A 15438-nucleotide genomic window follows, 5' to 3' on the forward strand; every position below is an offset into this window, starting at 1 on the left:
TTGTTAGCATAGCTATCTGGTGAGAAGGGAAGACTCATTTAAACCTGCTGACTTTTCTGTTTTGTTTTATATGCTTGAGTTTCTGATATTTCTATAATGTTTGCTCATTGTTTTGAATACATCTTCCTAATGAACTTTACTTTAAGAGGGCATGTCATAAGGCATTCATCAATAATATGATTTACTGGAAAAATACTTATCGTTTCCCATAAGCTTGAATATTTCTTTTTGGCTCCATCTGCTGGTAAGTATTTGACATTGCATCTCCATGGGTGACTGCATCGGTGTAGGTGTGGTGCAGCATCTGTCCAGACATGAACAGCAGAAATCCAGTCCTGCAGCGACAAACAGATCTCCAAGAGCCTAATTACCAAAATGGAAGAAATTCATGTGTTGAGCTTCTGTTGAAATTAAAATTATGAGATTAAAAAAATAGAGTTTTAAGAAAATAAAGACAAATCCGTTGGAAAGGAGGTTTTATTTTGTTTTTGATATTATTGTTTTGCTTATGCTTCTGATGGTTTTATGACAGAAAAATCTAAACCAAAAGTAAAATCCTCTCCCACAAAATTAATATTTCTAAGACTTTTCTTTCTAGAGGGAGCTGTGGAGGAGATGTCCGAATCAGAAACATCAAACTGAACTGGTTGTTTCAAAAGAGCGGCGTCTCTACTCTAACCTCCTCCTGGCCACCGTACAGATAGTTAGTAGCACCTAACTATCTGAGAAACCAATTCTTTGCTGAACTAGAGGAAAGAACTACAGTGGCTGGACGATGGACGAAAGATTACCGATCAAATAAAAAACTTTCATCAACATGTTTAAAATTCATGAGCTAGCTTTAGCTGTGATCAAAAATGCTAAACAAAAAGTGAGCTGAGTAAATCTGCAAATACTATAAAACCAATTTCAGCAAAAGTTTCAAAAGAATCCAAAAACATATCAATTTAATAGCAGCACCACTCGATTATCACCTTAACCATAAAAAGATAAGCCTGTTTGTAGAGGAGGATTCAAATGCAGAGGAGAAACAAGTACAATCATTGTACATGAAGCAACTTTGCCCAACAAAATACATTGAGTTTTGTAGCAAGATAATAATCAGTAGAAAAAGTACTTTCACAAAGTACAGTACAAGTCAGACCTCTGTTATAGTAAAACTTGTTCTGTGAAATATGTCCAAGAACAAAAGAAATGGACTTTCAACCTGTCACTGTAAAAATATAATCTCGTACCACGTTTTTACAGCGCAATGGAATGCAAGTATTTTTTCCTTCTCAGACATCTTCGTGGTTTTTAGCGTTAACCGTGCTGAAAAGGGAGTTGGGCGGTTCTCCTTAAATGTAAATCTTTCACTCATTACCTCAGTGGAAGCTAATATTTCTTAGACTGTAACAGCAGAGCTGGCCCAAACTGTTTTCTTTTTTCCTCAAAATTAGATGCACAAGTCAAGTTGAATCACTTCTTCAATCCACAGAAGGTCTATTTTATCAAGGATTTCTAAACGCCAGCTGGTAAGACTGTTCAGCCTTTTTAGTGGAAACACTTGAAGGAAAATGTAAATATCTTGTTTTAAACTGCAACTCATTATGTTTTAGCTTTTGAACAGTGATTTATTCATTCAAGCACCAGGCAAAAGTGTTCATCATTCATTTTCTCCATGTTTCTGCAATAATGTAGATATCAATGCTTCCGAGCTCTGAGAACATGTCGGAGGTAGAGTTGGTGGAGGTTGCTAAACCCGAAGATAATGAGAAAAATGAAAGATGTTCTCAGCCCTTAGGTGAAGATGAATTAATTAGGAATGAATTTAACATTTGGATTTTCCTCAAGAGGAATGCCTTTGTCATTCTCACAATGGTTGCTGTTGCAGTAGGTAAGAAGTCGTCAGTTTTATGTTGTATTTTCTCTTGCATTTGCTTCTTTAAACTTTTCCTTTGTTGGAAAACTGTGTATATGTCTGTGCTTCTAAGGGATTGGACTGGGCTTTGCTCTGCGACACGTTAACATGTCTAAGAGAGACATAGCATATTTAACTTTTCCTGGAGAGCTGCTGCTGAGAATCCTGCAGATGATGGTGCTTCCTCTTGTCGTTTCAAGTCTAATTGCAGGTCAGATCAACTTTTTGGCTTGGTTCTATCTTGAGAATTAATCATCTTGCTTGTAAAATCAACAGTTAGGTCATTAGTTCAGTTTCACCAGAGGTTACCCAAACTTTAATAGTTTACTACTTTAACAGGCAGCTTGTGGCGAATACAATGTATTTATTTCACACCCGAATGTATTCTCTTATTGTGAAGGGGAGAAGGTGAGGTGAGAAGACACCAACGGTTGTACTACATTATATTTTTGGTTTTGATTGTAAGACATTGAGAATAAAACAAGACTCAAATGATTTTTTTTGTCTTTTTCTGCTGACTTCCACATTGGTGACCCCGAACATCTGCGAACATCTGCAAACATCTGCGAACATCTGAACAAGCTAAAGTTTTCACATTCATCAATTTGGCTGAAATAAATCAGTTCTGTCAAGAAGATTGGATCAATCACCAATGATATTTTCTCAATAATAACTGATATATTTTTTGTATCTTCTCTGGTCATTTTTTATCTGAAATAAAAATATGATGTTCTATAAAGAAAAATGTCTTACCCACTTTTCCACTTTAAATTTCAGGCATATCAAATGTTGACAGAAAAGATTTTGGAAAAATCGGGCTTCGGACCCTCATCTACTACTTGGTAACCACTGTTATTGCTGCGTTCACTGGCATTTTCCTGGCGGTTCTCATCCAGCCGGGGAAATCATCCAGGCACACGTCCGAGTCGTCTCCTACTGAAACACAGACTGTGCACAGTGTGGACGCTTTCCTGGATCTGATCAGGTCTGCACAAAAGTCACGTGGAGATAAATTTTTGCCACTTTATATTTTGAACAAAGAATGATTCTATGATTATGTATTTTATAGAAACATGTTTCCCTCAAATCTGGTGGAAGCTTGTTTCAGAAAAGTAAGCTAGTGCAATTGTTTTGTTGTTATTTCACAATCAAACAATTGTAAAGTACTAACATTTTGATGTTATGTTCTTTAAATAGTTTTTAACAGTTAATCCCAGCAGTAATTCATCAGGAAATACAACAAACAGTGAGTCTTTTTGCTATAAATCTGTGATTGTTATGATTTTTGTCCTGCCATACACTTCTTATTCTGCTGTTGTCCTTGTTGTTATTATATGTGTTGTTACTTTATTTGCTGTTTAGCACCAACAGCAGGAACCTCAGACGGCATCAATGTTGTGGGTCTGTTGGTGTTCTCTGTCGCCTTTGGCCTCATCCTGAGCAGTATGGGGTCAGAGGGAAAACCTCTGAGGGATTTATTCAACTGCATGAATAAAGCCATTATGCTTCTTGTTAGCATAGCTATCTGGTAAGAAGGGAAGACTATCGATTAACCGGTTGAACTGTTTACTTAATTTTGAATTATCTTTGTATCTTGTCATTAAATTGACTCAAACAGCTAAAATTGCTGTGTTTAGCCTGTATGAGTGCATGATTTGGTGGAAATATGCTTACTTTTTAAGGATTTTTCTCTGGCTCCATCTACTGTTTGGAAAAGTAATTGCATCTCCATTTTAATTACACCTCCTTTCATAACAGGTATTCTCCAGTGGGAATCATCTTCCTGCTGGCTGGGCAGGTTGTTAAAATGACAGACGCAGCAGAAATAGGTCGTGATGTTGGCATGTACACTCTGACTGTGATCACTGGGCTGATGATCCACGGCTGCGTCACGCTGCCGCTCATCTACCTTATTGTCACAAGAAAGAATCCCTTGAGGTTTTTTGGAGGAATCCTCCAGGCTCTCAGCACGGCCTTTGGGACTTCATCCAGGTTAAAAATAATTACTGCAAACAATCAAAAATAAATTACTTTAAAGCATAACTTTATATCTTATGTGCTTTTTAATAGTTCTGCAACCTTGCCTGTTACTCTTCGTTGTATGGAGGAAAATCTGAAGATGGACAAACAGGTGACGAGCTTCATGCTGCCTGTAGGTGCCACTATGAACATGGACGGTGCTGCTCTCTATGAAGCAGTGGCAGCTTTATTCATAGCTCAGGTCAACGACATGGACTTCAACTTTGAACAGATTATTGTCCTCAGGTACTTTGAAGGGAATTTGCTTACCTGCAATGCCTTGCAAAAGCAATCATACATCAACAAAAAGTAAACTGAGTAATATGTTGGTGAAAAGAAATTTTCCCTAAGAATCTAAAAAGTGTTAACTGCTTAAATTAATATTTTGTAGAACACCTTTCTGCCATTCCTCATTGCAAAGTTAGTTCCTGAGTTTATGGCATTTAGCTGTTTTCTTGAGTTTAATTCCCTTGTTAATCAGTGTCATTCACTAGACAATCTCCTAAATTCAAGCCACTTTCAGAAACAGCTGCCTTTTGTAAATAAGAACTCACCTGTTTTGCATTCCCATAACCACACTGTAACAAATTGCTGTATAAAAACGGCCAAAACTGAACAGTATCAAACTGTTTCTATTGAAAACGGTACTGCACCGTGAAAAACAATGCATTCTGGGCAATTATTACTGTTTTTAATAAAATACTGTAATATACTGTGAGTAGCATTGCATTTTGGGAATGATGTTAGATTCAACGGCAAGGAGGCTCTCTTTAAACAGAACGCTACTGTATTTCTCAAGAAGACACGTCGTTGTGACATGTGGAAGCAACCTCTAGAATTTTCTTTACAAGGACTATCCATTTGAATCCTGCATTTTATGAGCCAATCTGGTAAGTTGGAGCATAATTTATTTGTCAGATGATGTTGTCATACAGTTGTCATTTTTAAGCAGACTGTAGCTGTTTGAAAGTTAGCTTAGTTAATCTGTCATGCTGTAATAAGGAAGCTAGCATAACATTATTTGATATATCTTGACCCTGACTCCTTAAGCATCATATGCTAATCTGAAATTACTGCATTTTCAGGCACTTTCTTGATATCATCCCTGAAAGAGGGACCAAGGCCAGCTGTGGCAAGATCGTCTCCAAGAGGACAGGAAAAACTGTTCAAAAGAAGTCGATCACTGTCAACCCCTGTGTTTCAACTCTGCTAATATACCTCATGGACTTTGAGTGGAATTTCATATAGGTTAGTGGGAACTTTCTAACCAGACTATAAATATTGTTGCCCCTCCGCGCAAAAACAAACAAACAAACAAAAAACTATACAGGCATGAAGGCAACTTATCCCTGAACAGGAGTGTTCTTGAGAGATTTTTTTTGGTTTAAAGGTCAGCATAATCTTAGACATCTCTTTTAATTTATAGCATAAATTTTGTTAAGGCTCCCACTTTCTGTTCTTCAGATGTAATTTGTAATTTTGACTGTACAGGCACAATGTTTAACTTATCTTGGCAGTATGTTGTCAAATATTGTTTCATTGTTTTATCATTTGAAGTTGGAGCTCTGATTTTGCCCTAAAGGAAATTCAAGTCTAAATGTTTCATTTAAATTTTTATCAAACTAAAATTTGCAATTTTTTTCTATGCTTTAGATTGAAAGTTAAATGTTTCATTTGTTTTATGTTGCATCATATTGTTCCTCACTTCCACTAAAAGTAGTATTTTGTATTGAAAAAGTAGTGCGCTGAGTTGTACAATGCATTATTTCATAATTTCTTTCATACTTATTTTATTTCAGACTAATCAAAAGGCCACAATTCATGCTTTATTCAAAAACTCTTTAAATCAGTTATTAAGAAATTTATTTTACAAAATAGATGGTGATTTTCTTACTGTTTTTCCAGAATACGACTTACTTTGGACAGTTTACCCTCAACATTCTTGTAGAAAAGGTTTAGGTTTAAGGCACACATACATTGTCATTTCAAAACCTTCTTCTTTGTTATGTGGCCCACTAAAGACTGTATATGAGTCAATGTTTGAGATGGTTCTTTTTTTTCCCAAATAAATGTTGGTTGACATGATGGAACTTACATTTTCTAAGTGTTTTTTTTATGTTTCTATTTTGTATTGGAAATTTACAGTAGTAAGCTGTATGTGAATTCAACAGTAATGATACCATAGAAAAACTGTAATATACTGGCAACACAGCTGCCAGTAGTCTACTGTAAATCTGATAAAAACAGCAATGTGCTGTAATCAAAAGATTTCTTTTGTGACAGTAATTTACTGTAAAGTTGATTACAGTAAGGGTACTGTATAATTAACAGTAAAATGCTGGCAACCCTGCTGCCAGCATTTTACTGTAAAAATACAGGGCAATTTGTTACAGTGCACCTCCCTATAATTTATGCCTCAAGTTTTAGATAGTCATTGGTAACCCCTCTGTGTTCGTCTCAGGTTGACTTCATGACAGACACATTCAGGTTCATTGCATTTATTCTAGCAAAAGAGGAAATCAAGTCGGTGGTTAACATCAGTCCAGCAGCTTCTGCCCCTATACATAAAATAAAATATAATAAATAACCCTAGACAAATTACAAAGCAATAGCTCCCAACGAGCAGTTAACGGTAGTTAATAGCAGCTGGCAGGAGTTAACATTTATAAAATGGCTCAAATGGACAATGTTACCAAAGATAACAGTTAAAAACTTACAGAAAACGTAGCAAAATTACTCATGAAACTATTAAATTTGTCTAAAAATATATGTTAAACATAATATTTGTAAAGAAAACACAGAGCTGATCCTAATACATACCACAGTTACCGACAGTAACAGAAAAAGAGGGAAGAGCTGCCAGTTACTGGTGGTTACTAACTGCCCTTGGCAGTTTGGCACCACCACCTGCCACCCCCAGTAACTGCCAAACTACCCTTGGTGCCAAACTGGTGGTTACCAACTGCCCAGGACAGTTGGTAACCACCAACTGTCCTGGGCAGTTTGGGCAGTTGGTGGTGCCAAACTGCTCTTGGCAGTTGGTGTCAGTAACACCAATAAATGTCAGGAGAAAAAACTTATTGACTAAACAAAATAAATTCAAAGAATGAACAAATTTGGACAAACGTCACATCTATAGTATTGTTAAAATAAAACCCTTTTACACATTTTCAGATCAGATATTTAACAGGGTTAGAAGCAGAACTTAACAGAATTGTATACCAATATTTTAAAGGAATACTTTTTGTGCTTATATAATGCTATTACAAGTTAATCGTTTAAACAATTTAAGAATTTCTAAGGCTTTCAAAATGAATGTAAATTATTTAAGACAATGTTGCTTTGCCTCAATTTTTCTGACTTGCCCTAAAGAAAACTAAGGTCCTGAGTGAATTAAAGTGATGTTGACTTATTCAAAGTAGCTCTTACACGGCATTATTTTCTTTTATTTTGTTCAGTTTGGTTGTCACAGCAGCAAGCACGGGTGCACCTGGTATCCCACAGGCTGGTATGGTAACCATGCTGATTGTGTTGAGCTCGACAGGACTGCCCACTGAAGACATATCACTGCTCCTCATGGTTGACTGGATTTTGTAAGTACACCACTTTGTATAATTTTAAGGTGTTAGGTAAGAATAGGCACATCTGCACAATGAAATACAAAAACAGAGATAAAACACAAGAAAATCTATGAGCTGGAAAATAGTTCCTAACCTCTCAGATGTTACTGTCTTTGTGTTGAAAGGGATCGTTTAAGGACTGCCACCAATGTACTTGGTGACTGCTTTGGTGTTGGAGTGGTGCAGCATCTCTCCAGACATGAACTACAGACATCCAGTCCTGCAGAAACAAATCTGGTGTTGGAAGAAAATCCACCCTCCAAGAGCATCAGCATCAAAATGGAATGAGTTGCCTGAAGGAAGAAAACATCCCTTCCTATGTTGAGTAAAATAATGATAATGAATTTTGCTTCTTTTTGTATCCTGTGGTTTGTGGCACAGAAACTCCAGAGGGAAACACACTCTTGTTGTAAGACTCAATAGATTGCACTGGGGGATCTCAATGGTTTTCAGGCTAAAACAAAAACTTCTAAGCAACTTCAAGTCATTCGAAAGGCTTCCTAAACTTCAACAATATTCTTTCAGTATGAAAGCAGCCTTGCTCACACAAACCATCTATTATAATTTCTACAAACTGAACAGCAGTGATCTTAGTAGTGGTCCTTGTGGTACTCCCCTACTACAGACAGCAAATGGGCCCATCAGAAAGCTATTCCAAACACGCTGACTATAGTTTTTATGCATACTCTACTATCTTGTAGAGAATGAAAGTGTTGTAGCACCAGGGGAATGTGCTGGTATAGTAACATAGTTCCTTCTTCGTTCTTAGTAATTTTGTTTTTCAACAAAATGATGACATGTAATTTAATTAGGGACTTGCTTTCAAGTCAAACTGAATCAGTTGCAGTAAATTTACTCTTCTCTTTAAAACCTGTGAAGTGGTTTCACAGAAAAATTTAAGTGGTTAACCTCTAGGCTTTCTGTCCCACCAATTTTAAATATTGTTGTTCAATATTTCTTTTTTTTATATATATATTGTCAAAATATTTGCCAGAACCTTTTGGTAATGCCTTTGCCTGTTTAATGATATCAAGGAAGAAGATAGCTTCATTTCTAAGGCCTTAGAACCTTGTTGATCAACTGCCAAGCCTGATTTTTTGATTGATTTTGTTAGTTGCCATATATCACCACTTGTCCAATGAAGAGTGAGCTTTGTATTCACAACCTAAATTAAAAAGGATGACCGAATTTCTTTCACATTTTTCCTTTGCTAAAACCAGCATATGTTGTTTATTGCTGTCATGATGTGTAAAAAACAACAGTGATGAGATTTTGCAGGCATAAAGGCTTTAATCTTCTACACTGCCAGCTGCTACAGTGGATTGTTGTGAAGTATATTCTGTCCACTTTTTCGATGTTCAAAGTAAAGAGTATTTGATGTCTCCAAGAATTTACTGAGCGGACCAAACTTTTTGTTTAGGTGATACTGGCACCATCTTGTGGATAATTTTCACTATGGCAATAAAAGATTGTAATGAATATTGCGCCCTCCACTGGGTAATCTTTAATACAGCAATAGAATATGAAGAATATCAGCCTGGTGTTTACTGTGACAGAGTAGATAAGATTGGCCTCATTGCACAATAGAAACAATACAAAAAAAAGATAAGATAAGATAAGGTGTGCATGTATGTGGCAAATTTGTTAAATTTGTTCTAGAAACTAATACAAATGTGGATGAAACAGTTTGTTCCTTCATAAAAGTATCATTGTTGACATTTGCTTAATTTAGCACACTAAAACATACTTTAGCTGAACTTAAGTTAAACCACAAGAAACGAAAAGCTAATTTATTTTGAGTTATAACTAACTGTATTAAACGGGAAAATCTGAAATCTTTTTTGAAATCCTTTAGAAAGAGAGATAAAGAGAGAAAGGGTAGAGTTAATTCTAGTAATAACAATAGTGAAAAAGTCATTGTTAAACGTAGGAAGTGCCTGACCAAATATGCAAAACATGACATGAACCGAAAACACGGGGTCTCGTTTAGCACCCCCTACTGGATAATGCCCATTATGGCAACAGAACAAAAAAAACGGTCAGCTGACCAAGCTTCATTCGACACTGGTTCCTGTGTTTTCGTGGTCCACCGTGATTGGTCCAGACACACCAACCCGCTGTCCAATCAGAGGCAGCCATCTGTTCGGCCGTAGCCACTCTAAAATATTCCCTTCTCTTCCTTCTTCCACAAACTACTTGCCGTTTAGCTCGGAGGTGCCTCTGTGAGTAGCGGGACGTGCAGCTGAAAAGAGCAAAAATGAAGCTTTTAGGTTTAGTTATGGTAATATTTGCAGTCTACTGCGCTCACGCTAAGGTTTATTTTCGGGAGGAGTTTCTGGACGGTGGTAAGTCTCACTCTGACCCAGGTTATTTTAAATTTACGACACAGTTGTGACATCTATCATTCGGAGCTATAGGTTACAAATCTGTTTTAGTGATGCGATTAATGGTAATTTGTGTTAGCTAAATTTCCTTTTTAGCTCGCAAATCTTACAAATGTGAGGTCTTTCGTCGCCCACATGTTCTGAAACTAACTGGTTATAATTACAGTGCAATTGAATACTAGAGTTACGAATCAAGGCTTGAATTTGATGTATTTCTAGAAAGTCATTAACCGTCAAATTGCTGCTTCTTCTTCGGACAGATGAATGGAGAAGTCGCTGGGTGAACTCCAAGCACAAGTCTGACTATGGAGAGTGGAAACTGACTGCAGGAAACTTCTATGGAGATGCTGAAAAAGACAAAGGTAATTAACATTATTTAGCCCAAACAGATGCTTATTGGTTAATACTGCCATACATATAAGGGCTCATGTTAATCACATATGCTTCAGAGGTCATAACATGACTGTTCCACTTTTGTTTTTTGTTTTTTAAAGTGAAAGAGAAACTTGTCTTTTATATCCTTGTTCTCCAACAGGTTTATTATTTAATCCTTATTGTACCATTAAAATGTCAATTGTCCAACAGACTTGCATGTCAAAACAAATTAGCATTTAAAATAACCTTTATGATGTCACCAAGCTCAATAGGATTTCAAAGAATAAACTTCTGGGATAATTGGTGTAACTTCACAAACAATCTTTGATAAATGAAGCCTTTTTCTTGGTTAGAATAAATGTTTAATTTATTTGCAAAAATTATTTAGAGGTCGTGCAGAAGCAATCTATCAATTGAAGCATCTTTTTAACTATAATTAATACAAATCAGGTTTTTTTGCACTGCTCAAATGTATTTTTTTCCACTTCAGGTCTGCAGACGAGCCAAGATGCCCGCTTCTACGCCGTCTCTGCCCGCTTCGACCCGTTCAGCAACGAGGGGAAGCCTTTGGTCATTCAGTTTACAGTCAAGCATGAGCAGAAGATCGACTGTGGTGGCGGCTACGTGAAGGTCTTCCCCTCTGACTTGGAGCAGACCGAAATGCATGGGGAATCCTCGTACTACATCATGTTTGGTAACAAAAATATATGTATTAAAATAACAATAAAAGTAGGAATATATATCGTATAAAAATGGCAGTAATTAAAATGGAGTAAAGTGAAGAATAAACAAGGAAAAATTGATAACATGTGCATATTAGTAATATTATGACAGTAGGAATTAATAGCCATTTTGTTAAAGCCCTTTAAAATCTCAGGATGTAAAGGGCATTATAAATAAAGCCTACTATTATATTATTCATAAATATTAATGGTAGAAAAAGGAATACATTAGTGGTTGTAACTGTTAAGTGGTTTAAATTACAAAAATATGAGAAAAATGTGTGATAAGAAAAATACTTCAACAATAAAACAAATAGGAACTAAAATAATCAGTAGAAATAAAACAAAATAATAGGAATTATTGCTTTTTTAAATTCTGTTAACTGGTAGATATAACTAGAATAGAAATGGTAAAAAATAAATCATGGTCTGTAAGCTATGAAGAATTAATGCTCATAGTTTTAAGTATTTATGTTAACCGTGTTCGTTTGATCCAGGCCCTGACATCTGTGGCTACAGCACCAAGAAAGTTCACGTCATCTTTAACTACAAGGGCAAGAATCACCTGATCAAGAAAGAGATTAAGTGCAAGGTAACATTTTGTTTTGAAGATTTACCTTCCAAGGTGTCGTCATGTGTTTCACAAGAAGTTAAACTCAACCGTTTCCTCTTTGTTTCATTGCAGGACGATGAGCTGACCCACTTGTACACGCTGATCCTGAACCCAGATCAGACCTACGAGGTGAAGATTGACAATGAGAAGGTGGAATCTGGCAGCTTGGAGGAAGACTGGGACTTCCTGCCTCCCAAGAAAATTAAGGATCCTGAAGCCAAGAAACCAGAAGACTGGGATGACCGCCCCAAGATTGACGATGCCGATGACACAAAACCTGAGGTGAGAAAACCTAATCCTCTGCTCTCCCTTGTTTTTAATGTTCTTTATATTGTTACTTGAAACCTTAAATTGTACGGTTTTGTTTTTAGGATTGGGATAAACCTGAGAACATTCCTGATCCTGATGCTAAGAAGCCTGAAGACTGGGATGAAGACATGGATGGAGAATGGGAGCCACCGATGATCCCCAACCCAGAGTACAAAGTAGGCCACATTTACACAAACGATCAAATACAGATGGACCAGAGGTTGGACTGGATCTGTTTTCCCTTTATTGGCCATAAAATATAAAACTGTTTGTTTGTTTGTTGTTGTTTTTTTCTAAAGAGCTTTCAGGTTTGTGGGAATTTAAGCTTAAAAGCATAAATTTCTTCATTTTCAATTGATTCCAAAAAATGTAAACCAGTTTCAGACCTCAACAAACCAAAAGCCTGATTGGTTTCTCTCTTTAATTGGATATTGTGCTGATGTTCCTGTTTGACACATTGTTTTTTTTTTGTTTTTTTTTTTTCCTGTATTACAGGGAGAGTGGAAACCCAAACAGATCGACAACCCAAACTACAAGGGAGTCTGGGTGCATCCTGAAATTGACAATCCCGACTACAGTCCCGACTCCGCCATCTACAAGTTTGACAACGTTGGCGTTCTTGGCCTTGACCTTTGGCAGGTGAGGAGACGTTTATGTTGCCAAGTTGTTGTTGCAGAAACAAAATACCAAGAACAGTGTAACATTTTGTAACTGCCTCTTAGGTGAAATCTGGTACGATCTTTGACAACTTTGTGATCACCGACGACGTGAAGGAAGCAGAGGAAATCGGGAAGGAGACGTGGGGTGTGACGAAGGTATGATGGTGGCTTGTGAGAGTTTATTAAATAAAAGTTAGACTGGATAAATTTGTTAAAACTAAGATTTGCCTCACAATTATTATTTTAAATGAGTAGCAATAATTATAAATGACCGTAAATTTTAAAACCAATAAAACAGTCAAATTAAAAATAAAACAAAATAAGTAAAATTATCTATTGTACTTGAAAATAAAACTAAAAATATTGTTCAAGTATATATAAGAAAATGAAACCAGAAAAATCTAATTTGAGGGAATTATTCAATAAAAAAAGTAGTTTTACTATTTGTAATAATTATGATGAAAATATAGAAATATGGAAGCTGAATTGGAGAAAAAACTAGAAAAATGCTTAAATAATCAAAATCTCTTTAAAACTTCTAAAATGTAATAGACAAAATAAGATGTATGAAAATGAAAGGATGTTAAAACTAAATGAAGATGTCATGGCCAATCAGAAATGATTAAATAAAATTCTTTAATTTTAAAAATGGAAGTAATAAAAAAAACCTTAAACTTTTGTCTAGTCTTATGTGTTTTGACTGTTTATAAATACCCTAAGCAGAGCTGTAACATTAATTTTGTTGAACTGCTTACTAATCTATAAAAAAAAAATGTGACCTTTAAGCCAACAAGAAGCTTAGTCTGATTGTTGCAACCTTTTTTTCAGGAACCAGAGAAGAAAATGAAGCAAGAGCAGGATGAGGTGAAGAGAAAAGAGGAAGAGGAGAAGAACAAAGAGCAAGCCACTGAGGGCGATGAAGACAACGACGATGACGAAGAGGTGGAAGAGGACGAAGAGGAGGATGACGATGCAAAGGACGAGATTCTTACAGAAAATGAAGACGACGAGTCAAAGCCCAAAGATGAGCTTTGAGACATCGTAGCTAAAACAGATTATCTATTTTTTTTTTTTTTCTTAACCCATCCTTCCCCAGAAACTGTCCCGTCATTCAAGGGGTGTTGTGGCTGCTGTGCATCCTTTTCCCTGAGGTCGGGACACGACCCAATGTCGGGGGTTTGAAGTAGAAAACGTGGGAAGGGGGTGTGTGTGAGTGGGTGTTGAGGGACTTGGTGTCTTTCTTTTTTTTTTTTTTTTTTGGTTCATGGTTCCCTTGAACTGCTGAAATGATTCTGTTTTCTGACCAACAAACTCCATTCCTCATTTTGTTAGCGACACATTCGGTCGGCACTGACATCTGCTGTTTTTCTGGATTTTCTTGATCGAGCCATCTCAGTTTCTGATGGGTTTCTCAGGCGGTTACTATAAAAGTTCTTCAAAAGTCACCAACATCTGTTTTTTTTTTTTTTTTTTTTTATTTAGATGAAACAAATCAGATTCAATCCTAATCCAAAAAAAGGAAAAAAAAACTAATTTATTTTTTGGTTGTTCCTATTTCACTGACTGTAACCTTTTACTCTTCGTTCTTGAGAGGTGAATGAAATTATATATATATAAAAAATCCTGTGAGTACATTTTGTTTTATTTCTCAGCGAGGTTTTTTTTTTTTTTTTTTTTTGCGTGACGGGATGTGCAGTTTAATCCTGAAAGTCTGGACAAACAGATGCTTATGTGCCGGTGCTGCTCACACAAGGGTAACACACACACACACACACACAGGTTTTACCGGACAGAATGTGATTGATGCCAAAGGTTTTATTAAAAGAATAATACTTTTCTTGTCTCATATTTATTTATGCTGCACAAGCACACAACTTTGAAATGAGCTACTTCCAATTTAGTTTATTCATAGTTTTCTTGCTAATGATTCACCTTTTGTAGCACTAAACTATTCATATAAGCCCTATGTGGGATACCATTATGTAAAGGTGTGTCTAAATACAAACTACATAACATAAAATCCTGCAAACTGAATGACTGTTTGCATAACGGGCTTTTAGCAAAGCAGTTTTTGTATTTCAGTAATATTCGTTAACTCCTGTAGCATCTAAATATAACAACTCTTTAGATGCTTTGACATTTTGAAACTGCACACTTCAATGTGTTTTAGTGGACTTGTTTTGTTAAAGATCTCAACAAAGTAATACATAATTTAAAGGTGTGGAGTATTTGAAATTTTTTCACCTGTAATATTTATCCAACACTGAAGAAGCAGGTTTTTATGTCTACAAAGTGAAATTTGTTTTATTTTCTTTCTTTTTTTTATAAATGTAGCTTAAGTTTATTTATATTGGATAGAGAGCAGCAACATTAAAGCCTTGCCACAGATTCTCAATTGAATTTAGGTTTGTACTTTGACTAGGCCATTCTATCACATGAATATTCTTTGATCTAAGCCAGGGGTGTCAAACTCGTTTTCGTTTTGGGCCAAATCAAGATCATGAATGCTCTTAAGGAGCCGCTTGTGCCAGAATGTATTGATAAAACCTGTTCATAAACTGTTAAAATATCAATGAATTCTTAAAATTAAATATTATTGAACATCTTTTCAGTCCTTCCAGGATTTTATGATTCTTTTTGTGATTTTTGCAATAAAAATCAGAGTGTTTGTGGTACTAATCTGGAAATATTTGCTCTTATTTATGACAGCAAATGCAACTTTTTACTACTCACTGTATGGATCATGGATTATAATCTGACATCATTTAATGCTGAGGCAGCTGTTTGACAGTTTTTGACACAGTTGTTTATTTTACGTGAATTTCTACGATAATTCC

The 15438-nt window shown here is 35.9% G+C and overlaps 2 protein-coding genes across 2 annotated transcripts; both read left to right on the forward strand.

Moving 5' to 3' along the window:
- The first annotated feature begins 1234 nt into the window (after positions 1 to 1234).
- Positions 1235 to 8837, forward strand: LOC116722035 (excitatory amino acid transporter 1-like). Its single transcript, XM_032566118.1, has 11 exons — positions 1235 to 1514; positions 1681 to 1876; positions 1974 to 2111; positions 2678 to 2885; positions 2970 to 3012; positions 3098 to 3146; positions 3263 to 3428; positions 3659 to 3892; positions 3971 to 4165; positions 7378 to 7512; positions 7665 to 8837. The coding sequence occupies exons 2-11, from the start codon at positions 1687 to 1689 to the stop codon at positions 7825 to 7827; spliced, it is 1521 nt and encodes a 506-aa protein (XP_032422009.1). The 5' UTR covers positions 1235 to 1514; positions 1681 to 1686; the 3' UTR covers positions 7828 to 8837.
- An 871-nt stretch (positions 8838 to 9708) lies between these two features.
- On the forward strand, positions 9709 to 14437 carry calr3b (calreticulin 3b). The gene is made up of 9 exons (XM_032566119.1): positions 9709 to 9884; positions 10184 to 10285; positions 10789 to 10992; positions 11518 to 11612; positions 11706 to 11915; positions 12005 to 12118; positions 12438 to 12581; positions 12665 to 12757; positions 13430 to 14437. The coding sequence occupies exons 1-9, from the start codon at positions 9797 to 9799 to the stop codon at positions 13634 to 13636; spliced, it is 1257 nt and encodes a 418-aa protein (XP_032422010.1). The 5' UTR covers positions 9709 to 9796; the 3' UTR covers positions 13637 to 14437.
- The last annotated feature ends 1001 nt before the right edge of the window (positions 14438 to 15438 follow it).

The sequence above is a fragment of the Xiphophorus hellerii genome, chromosome 6 (genome assembly GCF_003331165.1).
Source record: "Xiphophorus hellerii strain 12219 chromosome 6, Xiphophorus_hellerii-4.1, whole genome shotgun sequence".
Taxonomy (NCBI): Eukaryota; Metazoa; Chordata; class Actinopteri; order Cyprinodontiformes; family Poeciliidae; genus Xiphophorus; species Xiphophorus hellerii.